Source organism: Labeo rohita, chromosome 5 (genome assembly GCF_022985175.1).
Source record: "Labeo rohita strain BAU-BD-2019 chromosome 5, IGBB_LRoh.1.0, whole genome shotgun sequence".
In the NCBI taxonomy this organism is placed as follows: domain Eukaryota; kingdom Metazoa; phylum Chordata; class Actinopteri; order Cypriniformes; family Cyprinidae; genus Labeo; species Labeo rohita.
In genome coordinates, this window is record NC_066873.1 from 41,275,516 (window position 1) to 41,298,129 (window position 22,614).

Here is a 22,614-nt window from a genome sequence, read left to right on the forward strand (position 1 = left end):
ATGCTGAAAAACCAAAGATTTTGTGGGCCCTGAAGGATTTGTCTGAAGAACAGCGGACGGTTTAACTGTTCAGGACAAACAAGGGACTCATAAACAACCACTAAATCACTAAAAAAAAAAAAAAAAAAAAAAAAACAGCTGTGGATCATTCATGGAAACAACACAGTATTAAGAATTAAGTGTATGTAAACTTTTGAACACGCTCATTTTTATAAACGTAATTATTTTTTTCTCTTGTGGACTATATGTCAACATCTTCAATGTGTGTTCAGGTCAGTACTAGACAAAAAAAATAACATGCATTTTATATGATCCCTCTTATTTTGGTAAAATAATTAACATTTTTGCAGATTCTGCAAGGTGTATGTAAACTTTTGACTTCTACTGTATATAAAATTATTATTATTACTTAATGCTCTCTAACATTGAATGTTTGACTTCGGTTTGACTGTAAACTCAGTCTCTAAAGTCCAAAGGAATAGATGATGTATTAATGTGTGTTTTGGGCCTAAACACCCTTCAAATGTCTAGAAAGACCTTCCCAAAATATGTAGGGTAAGGTAAGGCCATTAGACATTTAATAACACCTTTTCTTTTTCTAGTTCAGCACATATACATTTGTTCAGCAAACTTCATGATTTAATGATATTTAAAGTTTATTTAACTGTTGCATAAAGGAAATGCACACTAGCAATGATGCCATGATACTTTAAACACGTACAATAGTGAAATACGGTATTGTTGTAAATACCAAAACAAGCTGTATTTCAAAGTACCATAAAATTACAAACCCACTAATAAAAAGTTGTCATATCATGGTTATAAACGTTGCTTTGGATATATATCATAGCATGCTACTGAAGTACCACAGTACTGCCATGTGACACCATTACTGCACCTTAGTGCAACCGCGGTATTTTTGTCAATTTTGACCAAACGTAATTCATATAATCTAAATGCACATGCACATGTATCCACTCTTAAACTTAAGTTTAAATATGTGAGAACAGCGTGAGGCTCATTATTGTGATCTTTATAATAACCCATTGTGTGAATATATGCACACATGAACGCGCGCAGCTCTGTTGTTACTAGAGAGATTCCTGCAGGCGTCACGTGACCATCAGTCAGGAAAAGAAGAATGAAGGGAGGAAAACTGTCTGCTGGCGACCAATAACACTCTCAAAAGGCAGGTTAAACATCGATATAATCTCGAAAAGACGTACTAGATCTCTCAAACCTTTATTTTAGTAATTTCTCTATCTTTGTAACCCGGCTTTGACAGTTTTACGCTGCATTCGATGGTTTAATATCAAGCTAACTGCCGAGCTGTGAGTCGAGAATCACAAAGACTGTTTTATGAAGACACGTTGACTTTTTCCTACACGTTGTGTTTATTATGCATGATGTTCCTGCTTTACCGGTGTAAATGAGTTTGATAATGTTCAATTCGCTTTTAATACCTTCTTGTACGTAGTTAAACCACATTCGTGTGCTACAGATCTGCAGCATTCTGATGCTTACTTGAAATGTAGTGTGTATATATGTTATTTAAATGTTTGTTTTTGAACGCACATTGGTCTAAATCTGCTGTTTGGACCACTAAAACTTTTGCAGTAGGCTCTGTTGGCTGGTTGAGTCATAAACACGTCGCTTTTACCCTGACAGTACCATGGAACAGTATCAGATGTATCATGTTTATTTTGACGTATTCATGTATCATGGTGTTTACATAAAACTCGAAGCTGATTCCAAGAACACCATTGGTAATGCCATAAAACATGATATTACCTTGCCGCTTATAGCTTCCTTTTTGTACATGCAAATGGTAGTTACAACAAAACTAAACTAAAAATGCAATGATCAGATACGAAAGGCTAATACCGTTTCATGACATTTAGATGCAAGATAATTTCTTCCTGGAGTGTTGTTGTGGTAGCATAATAAATGTCCACTGTACTTTAAAAAAAAAAATGCCATGGTGAAGTCATGGTATCAGATGGAAATATCATAGCAATGGAAAGGAAATGGAGACTTTCAAGCATGGAAAGGCCATTAATATTCTTTGTATATGAAATTTAAATTTTGTTATTTTTGAATGTATTTTTTATTTGTATTAAATGTCTTTGTCACATGGTTTTGACGCTATGTCTGATTCATATGGTTTAGTCACTTCCACAGACTTTTATTTATGCCACTTGTTTTAAGAAAGAGGAATTAGCACATTTAAAACCAAGTCAGATGTGTGAACTACGATGTTCCGGTGTATATGACACCTCAGTCACTGACTTCACTCTGTGTTCTGTTTTTTTTTTTGTTGTTTTTAGATCAGAAATGGGATGGAGATGTTCAGCAAGCGCCGGTGTTTTGATTGACTGTTGGAAGGAGGCCACACGTGAAGGGTGCATAGAAGAGCTTTGAATAAAAAGGTGATTTTACATCTTCACTATGGTTTGGGGTTTTGTATGAAAATATTACTTTTGTCTAGAAAGGATGTGTTAAATTGATCAAAAGTAACAGTGTCATTTTATAATGTGATGAAAGATTTGTTTCAAATGGATGTTTTTAAGTCTTTTGAACATTCTATTCTTTAAAGTATTCTAAAAAAAATGTTTAAAGTATTCTTGATTTGTTTCTTGAGCAGCAAATCAGCATTTTAGAATGTGTTCTGAAGGATCATGTGACACTGAAGACTGGAGTAATAGAGTGCTGATGGGATGACGTTTTTGTAGGCCAAAACCCGGAAACAAATGAATAATTTACTATTCTATAGTCCTGTTTTATGTTTTGATGTTCTGATATACACTACCAGCCAAACGTTTTTAAGTGTTTTTTTAAAGAAGCTCACAAAGTTGATCCAAAGTACAGCAAAAACAGTAAAATTTTGAAATATATACTTAAAATAACCGTTTCCTATTTGATTATATTTTAAAATGTAATTTATTCCTGCGATTTCAAAGCTGAATTTTTAGAATCATTACTCCAGTCAAGTGGTGAGAAATTATTCTAATATTCTGATATGCTGCTCAAAAAACATTCATTATTATTATTATTATTATTATTATTATTATTATTATTATTATGTTGAAAACAGCTGAGTAGAATTTTTACAGGTTTCTTTGCTGAATAGAAATTTCAGAAGAACAGCATTTATCTGAAATAGAAGTCTTTTCTAACATTATAAATGTTTTTAACATCACTTTTGATCAATTTAAAGCATCCTTGCTAAATAAAAGTATTAATTTATATTATTTCTTCCCCCCCCCCCCAAAAAACAGACTTCAGGCTTTTGAATGGTTAGTGTATAATGTTAGAACAGCTTTTAATTTCAGATAAAAATCCTGAAAAATAAATAAAAATTACTCACCTGTTTAAATATTGATAATAATAACAATAAAACATGTTTTTTGAATAGCAAATGAGCATATTAGAATGATTTCTGAAGGATCATGTAATCATGAGTAATGATGCTGAAAATTTAGCTTTGATCACAGGAATAAATTACATTTTAAAATGTATTCAAATAGTAAACTGTTATTTTAAACAGTAAAAATATTTCAGATTTTTACTGTTTTTACTGTACTTTGGATCAAATAAGTACAGGCTTGGTGAGCAGAAGAGACTTAAAAAACATAAAAAAATCTTACTGTCCAAAAACTTTTGACTAGCAGTGTATATTTTTGCTAAAACATTTTAATACATGAAAAACATTACACCTTTTTGAACACTGTTGAGCTAAATTAATTGTTGAATCAGTATATTAATTATCAGTTTTTGATTATAAAGTTTAATTCAGAGATGCTATTAAAACATATAACATATAATAATAATAATAAATAAATTGAGGAAGGATTGCAAAACAAATCTAACAACCATCTTTGAGAAATGTACATCTCTAATGTTTACTGTTAACGTGTGTACTGTAAACTCATTTTTTTAACTTCCATTTCAGAGACAGGTGCCCTCGCCATCATGAAGTTGAACGAGAGGAGCGTGGCACATTATGCCACATGCAACTCTCCTCCAGACAAGACAGGCTTCCTCTTTAAGAAAGGGGAACGTAACACGGCATACCACCGCCGCTGGTTTATTCTGAAGGGCAACATGCTGTTCTACTTCGAGGAGCGGGAAAGCCGAGAGCCGATTGGCGTCATCGTCCTGGAAGGCTGTACGGTGGAGCTGTGCGAGTCTGAATCCGAAGAGTTCGCCTTTGCTGTTAAATTCGACTGCGTCAAAGCGAAGGTCTACAAGATGGCCGCGGAGAACCAAGCTGCGATGGAATCGTGGGTCAAAGCTCTGTCACGGGCGAGTTTCGACTACATGCGGCTGGTTGTGAAAGAGCTGGAGAGGCAGCTGGAGGAGGTACAAGAAGAAGCCAGATCAGCACAAGCCAAAAGCAAGCCGAAGAAGCAAGTGCAGGGAGCAGCAAGTGTCCAATCCGCAACCTTTTCGCTACAGAACGTCGCTATTACGGGGCCTGTGCAGGAAGGGGTGTCTAGTAGAGAAAATGGGGTGTCTTGGAGTAAACCCGCTGGCGTGCCAAATGGTGTCAGTGAGGGCTGCGCATGGGAAGGGGACTGTAGCGGGAAGGGGGATGGAGTCAGACCACCTCCGGTGCCTCCGCGGAGGAAGACCAACGGCGGGTCACTCGAGAGTCCCGTTTCACCCGGCACAGGCTGCTTTTCTAAACTACATGACTGGTACGGAAAAGAGGTAGCTGAACTGAGAATAGAATGGCTGCAGAGCCAGTGAATGAAAAGTGGAGGCCAAATCCACTAGAAACTCAAAATATACACCCGCACACATGCAATCTCAGTTCTAGACATAATAGGTCAAATTCATCTTAAAACAGAGAGAGCATTAGAATGATAATCGCTTGTCAAATGTTACTGATTTTTTTATTTTGTTAAACAAGACCAAGCCGTTTGTAAAGGAACATTCTGTCATTTACTCACCCACATGTCGTTCCAAAACATCCCTGAAAAGTCCAGTTAAAAATTAATCAAAGGAAGTTTTTAATACACTTTTTAAATACACATAACTAACAGTATGACAACATAAACAGCGGCCTTGACCTATTTTTACAAAGCATTTTAAAGGAATAGTTCACCCAAAAATGAACATTTGTTGAAAATGTATTCACCCTCAGGCCATCCAAGATGAATTTGTTTCTTTATCTGAACAGATTTGGAGAAATTCAGCATTACTAGCTCACCAGTGGATCCTCTGAAGATTTTAAAATTCATTTTTGTGCATTAGTTCAAACTGTGTGTTCTAATGAATCGATTCAGTACTGATTCAATGATTCATTTAGGTTGACACAGAACAAGGTTCTAGGAAGTGCAATATTTTTCAGTATATTAAAGAAACAGTTCAACCAAAAATGAAAATTTGCTTAAAAATTACTCCCACTCTCACCATCCAAGATGTAAATGTAATTGGAACAGATTTGGAAAAATTTGGCAACAGAGTATGCACTGCAGTGAATGGGTGCCGTCAGAATGAAAGTCCAAACAGCTGGTTAAAAACATCACAATAATTCACAAGTACTCCACACCACTCCAGTCCATCAATTGACATCTTAAGAAATAAAAAGCTTTGTAAGAAATGAAATAAGTGTTTGTACAAAACAAAATATGAGGCCATAATCCATGATAATGAGTGAAATGTGAAGTGTGAAATGTCCATCCCCTTTGGTTCTCTCACATCATAATCCACCAATATATTGATCTGTGCATATTTCCCTCATGATTCAGATGAAACGACTTTTGCTTGTGGATTAATGTGATGTTTTTATCAGCAGTTTAGACACTAATTCTGACGGCACCCATTCACTGCAAAGGATCCGTTGATGGTGCTAAATTTCTCCAAACATCTACATCTTGGATGGCCAGATGGTGAGTCATTTTTAAGCAATTTTTTTTTTGGCTGAACTGTCCCTTTAATACAATTAAAAACATTGCACTTCCTTGATCCTTGTTGTGGGATGAACTAAATGAATCATTAAATCAGTACTGAATCGATTCATTAGAACACACAGTTTGAATTAAAGCACAAATGACTTTTAAAACTTTTACACAATATTTGATACCTAGAAATGCTATTAAAATCATTTTAACATTGCCATACCTATACAGTATAGTATAATATGTATAGTATATGTAGGTTGTGAGGCAGGGAAAGATTGAAAAACAAATCTAATGACACAATCTGTAAGAAACTGGGTCTGTTTAGGATTAAACAATGCACCATAAAAGTATCATAAAGATAGTCTAAGTGACTTATGTGCAAGACCCATATAATAGCTTTGTGTTGCAGTGTTTCGCAAGGTTTGACATTATGATGTCAAACATTCTCACGTCTTGTTGACATTTAAATTGCACGATGTGTCTTGATGCACTTTGATCCAAGATTTTAGATTTTAGTACACAAGGATTTATGCTTCAGAATACTTAGATTTGGACCATAGGTTGCATGGACTACATTCATGGTGCTTTTAAGTCATTTTTTGTAGCTTGACATTCCCAGTCCCCATTGGAGGAAAAAAAAAAAGCCAAACTTCCTCTTTTGTGTTCATGGAAGCACGAAAGTGATACAGGTTTGGAACGACATGAGAATGAGTAAATGTTGACGCTGTTATCTTTTTATGGATGAACTATTATTATAAAGTCTTGCACTTAAAATTCATGTTGGGATTTTCCAAGAAGCTCATGTAGAAGTGACTTGCCATTTCCTTCTCATATGTATTTTATGTTTTGTTTTGTTTTTTAAATTGAGGTCTTACTTACATTACATCGTGAATTTCCTTTTTCACAATGTTTGTTTTGATATAAAAAAAAAAAAGTGGTACAAGGTCCGTGTTTTCAGAATCACAAACATCTTGAATGTTAAGCATTACAGTGCCAAAGCTGGTCTATGGCAATTTGTAATCATTTTACAGTATAAAGTAGCAAAGAAAATATTGCATAACAGCACAAAACGTTAGTTTAATTGAGTTAAGAAGTGATTTGTTTGGGGTGAATTTTATGCTGTATTTTAGGAGATCTACAATCTGCCAAAAATGTAATTGCCAAAATGATTTCTAACTTTAAAGTACGTAATAGTGTCTCGGACAATGGATCTGTCTAACTAGCCAGCTAACGTGTAATCTTCCGCTGCTGGATCTTTTTCCTAAGCGGCTCTAATACACAAACTTATTCAATTTTAGGCAAAGCTTTGCAATGCTCATATATTATCATTCTTGCCAATAAGCATGTTCATGCTTTGCCTAGCCTTTTCAAACTGACCAATTATACTCATACTGTGACCAACATTTAATACATTATAGAATATATACCGACAGCTTATTTATGGCTATTTGTAAATGCATTTTAATGGTACAAATTGTGTGCAATCGTATAATCATATTTGGGGAGATTTAACCTACAGTGACAGACACTAAATGGGATCCGTGGCTGGCCAACCGCAGTGCCTTCCGGTTTCATCGAAAACACTGTGTTCGATTCCACAATAGAAATAGGACAACACCAGCAACTGAAAGATAAATGTGGGTGAACTGCTTAACCAGGTACTGGTAATAAAATGTTAACAACTGCAATAAAGTGAACTTGCTGAATAAAGTTGTATTGCAATAACCAGATCATTACATTGGGTGGAATGTTTAATTTGAAGGAAACAAGAATGTAAGTTTAATGTTTTCAAATGAATCAATAAAGAGAAGCATTCTCAGAAAGTATGTGCTTTTTGTTTTTAATCAAAATGTGAACACTCACGATTTCGCCACAAGATGGCTCAGCATCACTGCGTATTGGTGTCATTTTCTTAAAGACTGAAGGTTTCATTCACAGATCCTGTGTCATTGCAGTACTTGAAAATGCATTGACTTTTTACTTGATGGAGGATTTCTAAAATTCAACGTAGTCAAATTATGCTGTGACGTACATAATAAAAATTAAACTATGAAACCTTCATGACTTTTTCCAAGGGCATTAAAGTAAACATTAGGTTTTAAGTGGATTGTACTGCTGTGGAGGACTTTTTTTCTACAGTGAAGAGTTCATTCATTTTACATAACTCATCCTGACAGTTTCATACAATCTCACTGCTAGTAACACGCTTTTAATGGACATTGGACGACGGAAACTACAAGATCTATCACATGAATCCGCAAAGAAAGTACTGAACTTGAATTTTTTTTAAATAAAAGCCCCAACGCGATACATTAAAGATAGTAACTTGAGATTGTTAGCATTTGAAATAGTGTTACATGTTATCCACCTTATTCTTAAACGCGGGAGTAAGCCTATAGGTGAGATTTCCGGTTTATTAGCTGCTGACGAAGAATACCAACGTGCAGTAAAGGGTAAAATTGTTTGCACTGCAACCCAGTGTGCTCATGATTAAAATAGTGCATTAAAATAATATGGTAAGACACAGCAATTTGCAACATCAAGCAGCAAAACGAGCTGTTTCGTACAGCTAAAAATACCTATACATGGATGAGACCGGAAGTCAAACCCATAAAAATGTACAAGTGGCCACGCCCACTCGGAAAGAAAAAGGTGGATACTGCCAATTATTTTAAACCTTTCTTGTTTACAATTTACAGTCATTATGCATGCGATTTGTATGACGTAATAACAACTTATTGACTACATAGGATTTTTTTTACTTAATTTGGTACATTGCTACATTTAAGTGAATGACAAAAAAATAATATTCTGATTTGCTGTTAAAAAAAACATTTATTATTATTATTATTTTGTTAAAAACAACTGTAGATTTTTTTCAGGTTTCTTTGATGAATAGAAAGTTAAAAAAAACAGTATTTATCTGAAACTTTTGTAACATTATAAATGTCATTATCATCACTTTTGATCAATTTAAATCACCCTTGCTTAATAAACGTATTAATTTCTATCATTTTTTCCGATATATATATATATATACACACACACACACACACACACACACATATACTGACTGAATGTTTATTATTCTTTATTTCAGCTAACTGCAGACATTTGAATCTTTCTATTCATCAAAGAATCCTGAAAAAATTTACTTAGCTCTTTTAAATATTGATAATAATAATAGTAATAAAAAAGCAAATGAGCATATCGGAATGATTTGTGAAGGATCATGTGACACTGACAACTGGAGTAATGATGCTGAAAATTATTTTTGATCACAGCAATAAATTATTTTACATTATTTTAACGTACTTGCAGTTAGAATGCAGTTATTTTAAATAGTAAAAATATTTCACAATATTACTGCTTTTGCTGTATTTTGAATCAAATAAAAGCAGGCTTGCATTTTATATATATAAAACAACCTGTTGAATGTTTCTCAGAAAAGACCTTTTTTACACCATTTTCTATTTTGAAATATTAAGCATATAATATATAAAGATACGATAATAGAGAAACTACATAAGGCTTCTAACACGAAAGGGGGCTTTTATTTTGCCGGAAGCTCAACGTCTCGCCACATTTTTCGTCGCTTGTTTTCGCTGTGTCCATAGAAAGTTTGTGTTTTTTTTCCTTCCTGAAAGTTTAAGCAGGGCTGTTGTTGCGCGCATCCAACATGACAGAGAAAGTAACGGACATCACGGCTGGCAGGCAAGTCATGTTTAATATTTATCACGGCTCTCTCTGGCGGCATGTAAACGTGTTTAATAGGATTCAGCAACAGATTAACTGTGAGTGACATATAATCCCGACTCTTTTGGGCCAGAAGTTTCTTGGTCAGTGCAGATAACGCAGAACGTGAGAGTTTGAGTCGAGAGGGGGGGGTCTCCCGTTTATGACACCGCAGTAATTATTATGAAAGTTTGCCTTGTGCCTTCGCAGTTTTGTGTAACTCGTATATTGAGTTTGGAGGTTTAGCGCTGCTGCCTTCCCTCGCAAAGTTTATTGCAAAGTTATAATGAACTTGACTCTCTCACGCAAGAGGCAAGAAAGTTTAAAGGGATCACGCAGTTTCTCAGCGCGCCTCTGGCTCGGTCCGAAAGATACGTGAATTACGTACGGATTCTTAGAATTTGCGTCATTTCGAATGGGCAATTAAAGAAAGCGTGGCAAAAATATTTTTAAAAATGTTACAAAGTAAACTGCACGTGCTCGTGCGTTCACGCCCGCTTAGAAGTTTCTTAATGAGATCGATTTAAGGCCGGCCGTTACGTAATTTTTTGTTACACAACATATGCATTATTATTATTAATTGTAATAATGTAAAGCGAGCTCCAAAAAAAAAAAAAAAAAAAAAAAAGGGTCGTGAACATGTCCACACATGAGCTTTTGCAGATTGTCCGGTTTAAGCGACTTTTTCTACAGTGCTTTTACTCAAATTTGATATATTTTTTAACCGCAGTAATAATGTGACAAGCTTATTTGCATGCACGTGGAATGAGCTCGTACACATTAAAATAAGTTTGTGAGATGTGCTTTTCGTTGTCTGGATCAAGCAGCTGCTTTTACTTCAGTTTGATGTATTTAATGATTAATAGTGATAATAATACTATGAGATATGCTCACTTGCATGCACAAGTGAAATGTCCTCCTAAACTTTTGTATGCAAATATATATGTATATATATTCTGTGCATTATATATTAACAAGGTCAGTGGGATTTTTTTTAAGTTAAGGTCGAGGAAACAATGTAAATAATCTCATATCACTAGTCTTTATCGCTTATGACCAGATAATCCACATCTCATAACCAAAATTTTAACTTGACTAAATGGCTAAAGTCTGGTCCATATTGCAAATTATTCTGCAGCTGCCTATATAGACAGGAAGTGCGTATAAAGTGACCCACCATGTTTCGTTTCTAGGCAGGTTCATCTGAGATATTAATAGATTAGATTATACCACAATAATCACATCAACACAAAATTTACATTAAGTAGTTTTACCCTGTAAACGTTACAGTAAATTGAGTGTGCTTTTACTACCGGAAGTTGTGTAAAATCAGCCGAGAAATTGCGACCGAGGTCTTTCAGATTAAATTTGGTGCAAAATTTAAATATGCGTTTTATTATGGTGTACTTTTGTTAATATTTTGTATATTGTATTGACATGATCAGAGTCCGAAATGTGCTTTTTCCCACACCTTGACCTGTAATTTGACAAAAGTAAATTGCAAAAATTATTTTTAACAGTCCACAAAACTGTATTTTTGCATTTATTAGTGTCTTTTTGACAATGGAGCTATTTAGCTTCCTTAAAAAGACCTTTTTGTGTCAATCAGCAGATGGACAAAAAATTAAACATGCACTGTGTTTTTTCTAATAGTCTAATAGAGCCTGTGTGTGATATTTATTAGTTTAGATTTAACTTTATTGTCACTGTGCAGAGTACACATACAGAGACAATGAGATGCAGTAAGCATCTAACCGGACGTGCAAATAGCTATATGTTTAGAAATGTATATATGCATGTATGTGTGTATATACAATAAGAGATCTTTTTATGGAGTTTGAGGTACAAAAGCGGATACCAGCTCGATGCAAATGGATGTAAATACAAGGTGCAAAAGAAGAAGTAAAACTTAGTAGATGCATACAGAATAAGTATAGAAATACTGATTATGTATATATGACATACATATATGAATGTCATAAGGGTCAAGTTGTTTAAATTGAGATTTATGCATCATATGAAGGACGAATAAATAAGCTTTTCACTGATGTATGGTTTGTTAAGATAGAACAATATTTGGCGAGATACAACTATTTTTAAAAAATGGAATCTCAGGGTGCAAAAAAATCTAAATATTGAGAAAATTGCATTAAAAGTTGTCCAAATGAAGATCTGAGCAATGCATGTTACTAATCAAAAAATAAGTTTTGATATATTTACAGTAGGAAATGTACAAAATATCTTTATGGAATGTGATCTTATGATTTTTAGCGTAAAAGAAAAATCAATAATTTTCACAACATACATACAATGTATTTTTGGCTATTGCTACAAATATATGCGTGCTACTTCTGACTGTTTTTTATATATATATATATATATATATATATATATGGTCTGAGTGATATAGTGTTTCAGTAAGCTAACAGCAGAGGGAAAGGAACTGTTTATAACATGCATCAGTACAGTTTAAATTTTTTGTGTCCCTATACGTTGGGTATACGAACTTAACCTTCTTAGATCTTTCGAACGTACAGGCGAGTACAGAGAAGTGCTGATGCCAGCATGTGCATGTTCACATATAGAACAGGGGATTCCGTTGCATCATGCGTTCGTCTCAGGCTGTAAGAATCCCCTCGTTCCCACACTCACAGGCCTCTCAACTACCACCCCTACACAGGGGAACAGAGTGTCGCGATGTGACTCTGTGATATGGTCGCAGGAGCCTTAAATGCTCAAAGTAGCGCGTTTCTTGTGTGTGTGTGTGTGTGTGTGTGCATGCACGCATGTGTGTACATGAACTTCCTTTTGATCAACCTCCTCAAGCTGTGCAGCCTCATAAAAGGGCGCAAAGCCTCAGTTTATGCACGTTTTCTGCCCTCTTGTTTGAGTTTTTGTGTTTGCTGGTGTCAGGGAGAGAAAGAGCGGCTATTGAATGGGCTTGTGCCAACAAGAGAGAAAATTACAAGGTAGCTTTGTATCATGTTTGCGGTCGAGTCAAGAATGCTGTCATTGTGTGTTTGGAGACGCTGAAAGTTTGTCTAGCAGATGCACAGACATCGTTGAGTGCCACTGAGGTGTTGTAATGTGTTTTTGCTCATTTGAAGGCACACTTTGGAATGCCTCCCACTAAGTGCGTATAATAAGTGCTCTGTGCTAAAGCAAGCATCACTAGTAGCATTGCTCAGATTTAGAATGAGGGGTTTGTTCAGAGTTTATGGTAGTTTTGTGCTACGGACCTTGAATTAATACTCACTAAAAAATGTTGGGTTAAAAATAACCCAACTAGTAACCCAACTATGGGTTGGTATAGCACCTTCCCATCTATGGGTTATTTTAACCCAATGAATTGGGTTAAAATCCAGTTGGGTTAAAAGTAACCCAACAGTTGAGTTAATTATTTAGATTCATTTATATCAGTTTCTATTTATTTATTTATTTATTTATTTATTTATTTATTATAAAAATACACTATAACACTACTTTGTTTTCAAATAAATATTTTATTTAAATATGCAAATATTTTTTTTACAAATATATTTTTAAATGTAAAACAGTCATATTGCAAATGTTTACAAAATAAGTGTACAAGAATGTGAAAATATAATAGATTCAAAACACAAATATGCACACACAACTGACATATTTTCAAGATGTACACTGAATTCAAAACCAACAAATGTGATTCTGGTCCACAAAACCTGTCATAAGGGTCAAGTTTTTTTGTATTTAAATATAAACATCATGTGAAAGCTCAATAAATAAGCTTTCTATTAATATGTGGTTTGATAGGACAGAACAACTATTTGAAAATCTGGAATCTGAGGGTGCAAAAAAATCTAAATATTGAAAAAATTGCCTTTAAAGTTGTCCAAATGAAGTTATTAGCAATACATATTACTAATAAGAAATTCAGTTTCAATATACTTATGGTAGGAGATTTACAAAATATCTCCATGGAACATGATCTTTACTTAATATTCTAATGATTTTTGGCATGAAAGAAAATTTGATAATTTTGACCCATACAATGCAATTTTGCCTATTTCTACAAATGTACCCATGATACTTATGACCGGTTTTGTTGTCCAGGGTCATAAATGTGTATCAATTCATATTTATTTATATCAACACATACACAAATGTGCACAAATAAAACAAACATAACATACAAACTTTTATCAATAAAACAAAAATAAAAAATCATAAACACAAGTAATAATAATAAAAATAATAATAATAAAACAAAGTAAATCTGCTGGCTGCTGGACTTGCTGATAATCAGCAACATAAAAAGTTTTTATGGATCAATAAATACAAAGTTTCTAAGGAAGAGGTAATGTGTTGAAAGAACTCATGGGATATTAAAGACTGTGTGCTGCAAATGGGTGCAGAGGAGCTTTGGGTAGTAGATGTCATAAATGTAGAAATGTCTGAAACACAGATCCACTGCTTGTAGTAAGGTCTTCTGTTCCACTGTTTCACCGTTGAAAATGCTAAAAACTTCTTCTCTTGGAGTTAGTGCAGCAATGCTGGTATCATCCGGTCGCATAAAACTTCCTTCATTGACTCCTTCCTCTGTGATAAGATGAAGCAGAAGAAGAAACATTTTACAGATAAACTAGAAACATTTTTTCATAATTGTTGGAAAACCTACACTACTAATCAGAAGTTTTTGAACAGTAAGATTTTTAAAGTTTTTTAAAGAATTCTTTTCTACTCACTAAGCCTGTATTTATTTGATCCAAAATACAGTAAAAGCAGTAATCTTGTGAAATATTTTTACTATTTTAAATAACTGCTTTCTATTTTAAAAGCTTTGAAAAGACTGGACAATTACATTTTAAATATATTCAAATAGAAAGCGGTTATTTTAAATGCTGTATTTTGGATGAAATAAATGCAGGCTTAGACAGAAGGGAATTCTTTAAAAACATTAAAAATCTTGCTGTCCAAAAACTTTTGACTGGTAATGTATATGGATCACTAATATAAATAGTTTACTTACCTTGAAATATTTCAGTTAATTGGCATGTGGATGTTTAATGTATGAGATTCCACTGTTGTAGTTTTTCCTTCACTGAAGAACGCAATGTCTAAAAATAAGTATAAACACATTTAGTACACATTTAAAAAAAAAACATGCAAATCTGTCATAGCTTTATAAGAGAAATGGCTGTAATTAGAGGCGATTCTAATATATGCATAACAATATTCAATATAAATAAACCATAAAAACACATTTAGTGTTATTCCAATTAGTGCTCGCTTTCCAAACAACTGACGCCTGCCCTGTTTTGACCAGCAGGCGTCGCCGTTGTGTCACGAACGATTGGAAGCAGTGAATCATTTTGCGAAGCGATCGTTTAATTGATTCGAAACTTTGAAAAGCTTCGTTTCTCCCATCACGTCTTGCTTTTGGGAAATGTGATTATTTTTAGACTTTTCTAAACAGAGAATTAACTGAATTTGAGCGCATCTCTCTGAGCTGCCGCTGAGCTAACGTTACATATACTGGACCAAAGTTGAAAGGTTCCTGCGGCGCGGTTTAAATCAACAATGTCTCATTTAACATTAGCCATTTCCCATATAAAGTTAAATGTGATAACCATTAATGCGACCAAACAAACTGTATTCAGAAACCGTATGTCTACAACCCTTCATCAGCTGTAAAATAATACTAAACCTGTAGTAATGGTAGACGGTGATTTCAGTAACATAAGTAGTCCTATATACATTCCACCATACATTATTAACTTTAGGTTACTGTAATACATCTCTTAACAGTTTTACAACTTTCTGCTAATGTTTATTTAATTTATTACTGCTAGCGACCTAACTGGGACAGCTAAGTTAACGTGAAGTTATTCGTTTACAATGGAGCTCATTCTCCGCAGTAACGTTACAATACACTGACTAAAGGAAACTACAACTTCGTTAAAAAAAACAAACATACAACAACAAAAGTTCAATTTTGAAGTGCATTTCACGTTCTTCGTATAAGTATAATGTTATAAGAGTTATTAAAACCCTGTTACTCACCTCATACTGATGCAGCAGCAGCTTCTTCTGTCGTCAGTCACTGTCGACCGTTAAAATTTGAACTGTCGCCGCGGGAACCAATTAAACCCAACGCTGGGTTATTATTAAAAACAACCCAACCATGTTTAAAAAAATAACCCAACGTTTTAGAAAATAACCCAACACAGTGACCCAATATGTGTAACCCATCTATTGGGTTAAAAAAATAGCCCATCTATTTTTACTGTGTAAAAATAAAAAAAAACAGAATTATGATTTTCACATGGAGTATGATGAACTTGCATGACAGATTTATAGAAATCTTCTTAACTCTTGTGCTTGTGCTGAAGAGTTTTTACCTAATTTGGTGCTTCCAGTCAAAAATTACTTGGCTTCTACAAATTGCTTCTATATCTCATTATGCTATATTATCATTGATTGGCTTAGTTTTGGACCGAGAGCGGCATTATTTGTGGATAATTTCGGCAATTTTCTCTCAAAAACTCTGCTTGAACTCAGAACAGTGAGGTCTACAATCAGTCAGATCCTTAAAGAACTACAAAACCTGTGTTCATTGAAATAAATCAAGTTAATAAAAAGATTGATTTGGTAATATTTGGTAAGAATACAGCATAATGAGAAATTTATAAGCAATTTTTTTGTAGGCCGTTCATTTTAACCTGGAATACCGCAAATGTAACAAGGTGGACAAAATCCCCAAAAAGTACAAACATGATCACATTTTGATCATATTTTGAAAGTTTTAGTCCCTCTAGGTCAAAATGACCAGAAGTTAAGGTATTTCTTGAAATAAATTCTAGCTAGAAATTGTAAGAAGAATTCTAAGTGCAGATCCTGCACATTCATTAAAATAAAACAGTTGATAAAAAAAAATTGATTCCAAAATTTGGTGAGAATATAGCAATTTATAAGCAAGTTTTTGTAGGCTGGTCATTTTTATCCGGGAACACCACAACTGTACCTAGGTGGAAAAAAAATACCAAAAAAGTACAAAAGTGATCCCATTTTGAGAGGGGAAGTAGTTATAGCAAAGTCAGAAAGTTTTAGTCCAATGCAATAAAATTATCTCTCATTTTGGGGAGAAAGAAAATCCTTTCTGGCTCAAAAAGTTTTTGAAAAAATTCTTGAAAAAGTTCACAAATATGTTTTTAAGAACATTTTTTTAAAGTCATATGATTGATGGCAGTTTTTGCCAATAATTCTGATAAACCTAATGAAAAACACTTAAACACATTATTTTTATTGCAACTGGCTTTGCAGGAGTTCAGCACTCTTGAGTTGCAAGGGTGTTTTTTTAATGCGAGACAAGTTGGAAGTTATCTTTATGAGATTACTTTACAATGGTTTTTAAGGACATTCTTTTTTTTAAATAAGAGAACATTCTTAAGAATTGTTTTTAGGATTTAAAAATATAGTTCATTCTAAATTTAGAAAAAAAAAAAATTCATTCTTAAGGATGCTTTGGGAATCTGGCCCAAGAATATCGTCAGGTCTTTAGGCTGTTTTAATCTGGGCCAGAAAGCAACCACTGAGAACACCCCAGCAACCACCTAGAAACTCTAGAAACTCCCTAGCGTTGTGTCTTTGACATTTTGCATTGGGAAAAGTTACTTATATTTTACTAAAAATTGTAAAATGTTTTATCTTTTTCAACTACCCTGAAAAAAAGGAAATTAAAACATAATTAAAACCTTTTTTGTGTGTGTTTCTGAGCATAATGTGTGTGAGAATGCATGCTGGTGAAATGGTGGGCATAAACAATGCCTGGACAGTGTGGCCAGCTAGGTCACCGGAAACATGACGTGAAAGCAAACATACGCAATGGAGGCAAAGGGGAAACGATCCCAAGAGCCCCTTGTATTTCGTATCCTGCTGCTTTGGCTGTTTAGAAACCAGTCCTTCCATAGTGATTGCTTTGATTTATTTATTTTTTAAACTAATTGAACTATTTATATGATATACCAATGAATTACTAAAATTAATCACAATTAATTGCATATATCAATATTGTAATGTGAAAAACCCCAGCTGAACATTATTGTGGCAAAGAAGAGTAAATCATTGAAGCAATTGAAAAAAAAAAAACAGTCCTTAGGACTCAATGTATTATAACTTGTAACCAAACATAATTTTTTGGTCGTAAACATAAACGTAATTTTTTGGCCGCACTAAAGCATAAAATACCATAATATATGTATTTTTTAGAAAAAATCCTAAATTCACATACTTGTTTCTCTGAAAATCAATGCTACAGCCAGTTATTCACCTTTGAAATGTGCGTTCCGTGTCAATTTCTGTTTTTGTTTTAATCTGTGTGACTCCACCCATGCCAATTTACCCGATAGGATTTCGACACCCCGGGTTGCCAGTTGGTGGAAAACGCAGCATACTGCAGCCATGGAAACTAGCAAATGTACTGGGTCAGGGATGGCAGAGTCTACCAATCCTAAAAAGTAGAGGTCAACCGATATTGGATTTTACCGATACCGATAACTAGGTTGAACCACACTGGCTGATACCGATTAATTGATAGGTAGTTTTTAAAATGGATACCGAACAGACAATAAATAGTGCTCTGTTATTTAAAAAAAAGGTAGCCTACTGAACCATACTTTGTAAATGAAAAAAATATTAATATTAATTATATATTGATCATTACAGTTAGTTCATTGTTCATTAACTAAAATTAACTAAAATTTTGGAAAATATATCAGTAAATGCTGAAATTAACACACTCTAACAAGGAACAATACTTCTATTCTACAACTTTTATCAATCTTAATGTGACAAATGGATTCCTATTGTAAAGTGTTACCATTACATCAACAATCAAGCTAAAGATGGCCATCTCTACACTTAAGACCACAGTATTAAAATTGCATACATATGGATATTGTGTATTTTCAACATTTGTGGTTATCTAATCAAAATATAAAAATATGTTAGTCACACACACTGGACAAGTGTTCAATTCAAGTGGCGGTCTACAAGACTTTATTTGATCACCAAACGGGCAAAAGTATACTGCTGTCCTTTCTCCACTAATGCAGCATCTAGTCAACAAATTCATCGCTTAGTAATGACATGAAAGCATGCACTACAGTATACTGTACACACCGTTTCGTTGTCAGTGTTTTACTAAACATCTCTACTAAAAGAGATGTTCAGCATCCGTCTAAAAAAAGCTCAGTGACCAGTGGCAAATTAAAACGAGGATAAATCAACTCATCAGCTTACATTAGCTGCATTTCCATTAACCTTCAAATTGTGCAAACTGAAGTTACGAAGAAAAATATGCAAAATATGCGAAAAAATATAGTTCAAAAATGTTTTTACGCTCACATGAGGTGGTTTAGCTAATCGCAACCGCTCTAGTCACACGCAAGATACACGCATATGCCTCCTTCCATTAAATATAACCAAAATCCCACCAAAATCCATTGCCATGACTTATCGCGAAAGGAAAAAATTGTGTTTTAGTCGCATAACATCGGTTAATGGAAACTGCGTCATTTTGCAATACTTTTTTTATCGACATTTATAAAATATTGCCAAAATTTGGCGCACATCTTTAATGGAAACGCGCCTAATGTAAGACTTGTCTGCTTACGTTGTCTTGTCAGTTGCATTCATCATTCTTGCGTCTCTTCGATTTGGCAGCTCACATGAGTCTGAAGAAGAGAGGGTGGAGAAACACTGCTCTCCATTTTGTTTATTTCTTTCTTTATTTTTTCAATTTGGACTGCAGTACTCACTTCTACCGCTAACTGTCAATATTGCATACTGCACCTTTAAAACTGGGTGCATTTATGCATCGCTAAGTTGCATTTCTGTTTTTTTAGCATCTCACGCCATGAGCACCTTTTTCTAAGATGTTTTGTAAAGTTAAAAGTAATTCGCTCTGTTGCATTCAGTTTGATTCATCTGTTTTCATTTGCATTAACTTAGCCCTTGATACATTTGGCAAAAATTGGTGGAACTTTAAACATGAACTGCTCTGATGGTGAGATTACAAGTCAGGCGACATTCTTAATTGCGTAAATGATTTATTGTGTCATTATTGTGTCATTAGTTGCACAAAATTGCTGTATTAATGTAAACATAAATTTAAGAGTTAAGACATGATCTTGTCCCTCAAGTGATTTCGTCCTGTGATATTGACCCCACCTCAACATCTTATTTAAACGTCGCTTTAACTACCAGACCTGTCACGCCTAAAACCTTGAAGTCAAAGTTCATATCTGCGTGTGAATGGTATGTGTGTGTGCATAAGAAAGTGGTCACTAAGGCAGGGCAGGGTTTCCTGTCTCTGTGAATAAGCCCACTGCCTGTCTGCTTCCCGCACTCTTTATTTTTGTGTCTCGTTATAAAGAAGTTCTCATGCTTGTGCGAAGTGTTCGTTTCGTGTTGTTTGCATGCTTGCTGAGTTGTAAGGAGGAAGCAGACGTGGGGGTTTGTGTTTTCTCTGATTCAGCAAAATTACGTGTATGAAATCAGTTTCTGAGACTCGGTATCATCTGGGCACTGCTTTTATTATCACGACCCTACAGTACAGGAAACTCGCTGTGTGTGTCGAGCTTCCAAAGACCCCAGCCGGGGAATTAGAGGTTGCAAATGTAATGGACTTAAAGTCAAATTGGAATACAAAGCACGGAAATTACACCAGTGCACCAGGCTGAAGAAGTGTTTGGCTTGAGTGATGATTCTGAGCAGTGTATGTGTGTGTTTGAGGCGATTAATGTTACTAGAGCAGTGGATGTGTAGCGGTACATTCTGTCAGTGATATGTGACCTTGGACCACAAAACCATTTGCATTGGTATATTTATAGAAAAATGATCAATTTTTCTTTTCTGCCAAAAACCATGAGGATATTAAGTAAAGATCATGTTTCATGGAGATAATTTGTAATTTCCTACCATAAATATCAAAACCTAATTTTTAAATAGTAATATGCATTGCTAAGAACTTATTTTCCACAACTTTAAAGGCGATTTTCTTAATATTCAGATTTTTTTCCACCCTATGTTTACTTTTTTTGCTGAAAGGTTTATTGTTAGACACTTCTAAGTGAGTTGAAAAGTGGTAGTTATTGCATTATTAGATTTAACCTAGCAATGACCTATCAACATCCTAGCAAATACATATAGTAACAATCACTAAAAACAATCAGGACACCTTAACGACCACATGCCAATGGCATGGCAACCACCCACAACAGTCAATCACAGTGGTGACTCACATTCAGTTTCAGTCCCATTTAAAATTGCATATATTAGCTATTTGCAATGCTGCTACCTCAAGTTTTGCATAACATGAAGATGCATTTGTAGCATACAAAAGCCAGATTTAGTGAAAGTTCATACAGAACATGTTTTTGCATTCCACTGCACTGCTTTTCTATTGTTTTCTATGTAAACATATGGTACAATGATGTCTTTGACCATTGCATTCACATTTTGCGCCATTTGCAGTATCTTCTGCATGATACAGTGTACTAAATAGTTAAATACATAACTTTAAAAAAAAATGCATGCATTTTTGCTCTTTTGTGTCTTGCATTTTCTTAATGCAAAACTGCATTTTGTGTGACAGCCTATGCTCATTTGCTCTAAATAATGGTGTTTTGTTTTTTTGGCATGCATCAATGAAGTCCTGAATACAAATGTAAGATTTATTTCATTTGAAAAATATTTAATTTAATGGATTGTCAGAAACATTGGGGTTACCACATGATTACTTACTAAATAAAACCATTTGGGGTTGATTTACGTATAAAATATCATATGAAGGACTTGCATTTAAGCCCAAGGGGTAGTAAAGGCTACAAAGTGCAGAGCATATGGAGAGAGGAAAAGACAAGTAAGTGAAATGAATAAGCTAATGGCGTGAAACAGGAAATGGGTTTAAAGTATGAGAACAATGAAGTGGCTGCGTGAGCACGTAGCGGTTTAAAGATGGTAGAAATAGTGCAGTGAGGATGAAAAGAAAGCAGAATGATGGAAGTATCGCAAGAACGGGAATTTAACATGCGTGCACGTGAGGGATGAGGAAGGGAGAGAGAGACGGCCAAAGAGGAAGTGATGTTAGTCTGTTTGGAGGTTGCTGAGTCATTAGTGGGCCGGATAATCACTGATAGAACGAACACCCGGGGGCCAGCGCAGGGGGCGGGACCGCGTCACACGGCATGTGCGCTGAACAACAGCACAAGTGCGCGAAGCGAGAGCAAGCGCTCCGCAGGATGGCCCTTGCTGTAAACACCATGTATGTCATGCATTCTGCTGAAAACATCAGCTTAGGACTTTACAGGCTGGTTAGGTGCTAGTCTGATGCTGGTTGACCAAGAAAGTCATGCTGGTTGATGAAATTGAACATTATTCCATTTTTTTAAACCTGTATGATTTGAGGAATGCAACAGGTATACCATGCAGGTTTGCAATCACAAGAGGTTAAATAAATGATGCCAGAATAATTTCTAAAAAAGGTTTTCGTCAAAACATTTGATATTGGTTTCGTTTGATTTTGATTTTCCTAAGAATTTTTTTGTTCATTGCAATACCCTGCATCTCGCATTTTAAATGCAAAAAGGCATTTTATGTGAATGGCTCTCCTCATTTGCTCTGAATAATTCAAAAAAGTTCAATAAAAGTATTTAATTGAATGGATTACCCCAAAATTGGCTTTACCACATGATTATTTAAAATTAGGGCTGCCCTCGACAGATTTTTCTGGTTGGCTAGTAGGGGTGTGTGATATATATTGTCTGCGATGATATCATAATTAATGTTTTAACGATGTTTAATTTGACATTATCGAGCATTTTGCAAAAACTTTCAAAACTCCTATTGAGTGCAGTGCACGCATTACGTGAAGTCTAGACTAGTGCCCATGCGTTAACAGTGCGTTCTTTCGTTAACATCAACAGTGCGT

The 22,614-nt window shown here is 34.6% G+C and overlaps 2 protein-coding genes across 3 annotated transcripts in view; both read left to right on the forward strand.

The window, feature by feature from the left end:
• The first annotated feature begins 1,112 nt into the window (after positions 1-1,112).
• pheta1 (PH domain containing endocytic trafficking adaptor 1) lies at positions 1,113-7,732 on the forward strand. Of its 2 annotated transcripts, none has more exons than XM_051110657.1 (3): positions 1,113-1,189; positions 2,328-2,429; positions 3,953-7,732. In XM_051110657.1, the coding sequence occupies exon 3, from the start codon at positions 3,973-3,975 to the stop codon at positions 4,750-4,752; it is 780 nt and encodes a 259-aa protein (XP_050966614.1). In that variant the 5' UTR covers positions 1,113-1,189; positions 2,328-2,429; positions 3,953-3,972; the 3' UTR covers positions 4,753-7,732. The 2 variants fall into 2 exon arrangements, with proteins under 2 accessions (XP_050966614.1, XP_050966615.1); XM_051110658.1 differs by having other exon boundaries at positions 2,333-2,429.
• A 1,771-nt stretch (positions 7,733-9,503) lies between these two features.
• The window catches only part of sh2b3 (SH2B adaptor protein 3), a 50,451-nt gene continuing 37,340 nt past the window's right edge, over positions 9,504-22,614 (forward strand). Inside the window, exon 1 of the mRNA XM_051109783.1 lies at positions 9,504-9,623. The gene's annotated coding sequence lies outside the window, so the exon portion shown is untranslated. The remainder of the gene's footprint in view (positions 9,624-22,614) is intronic.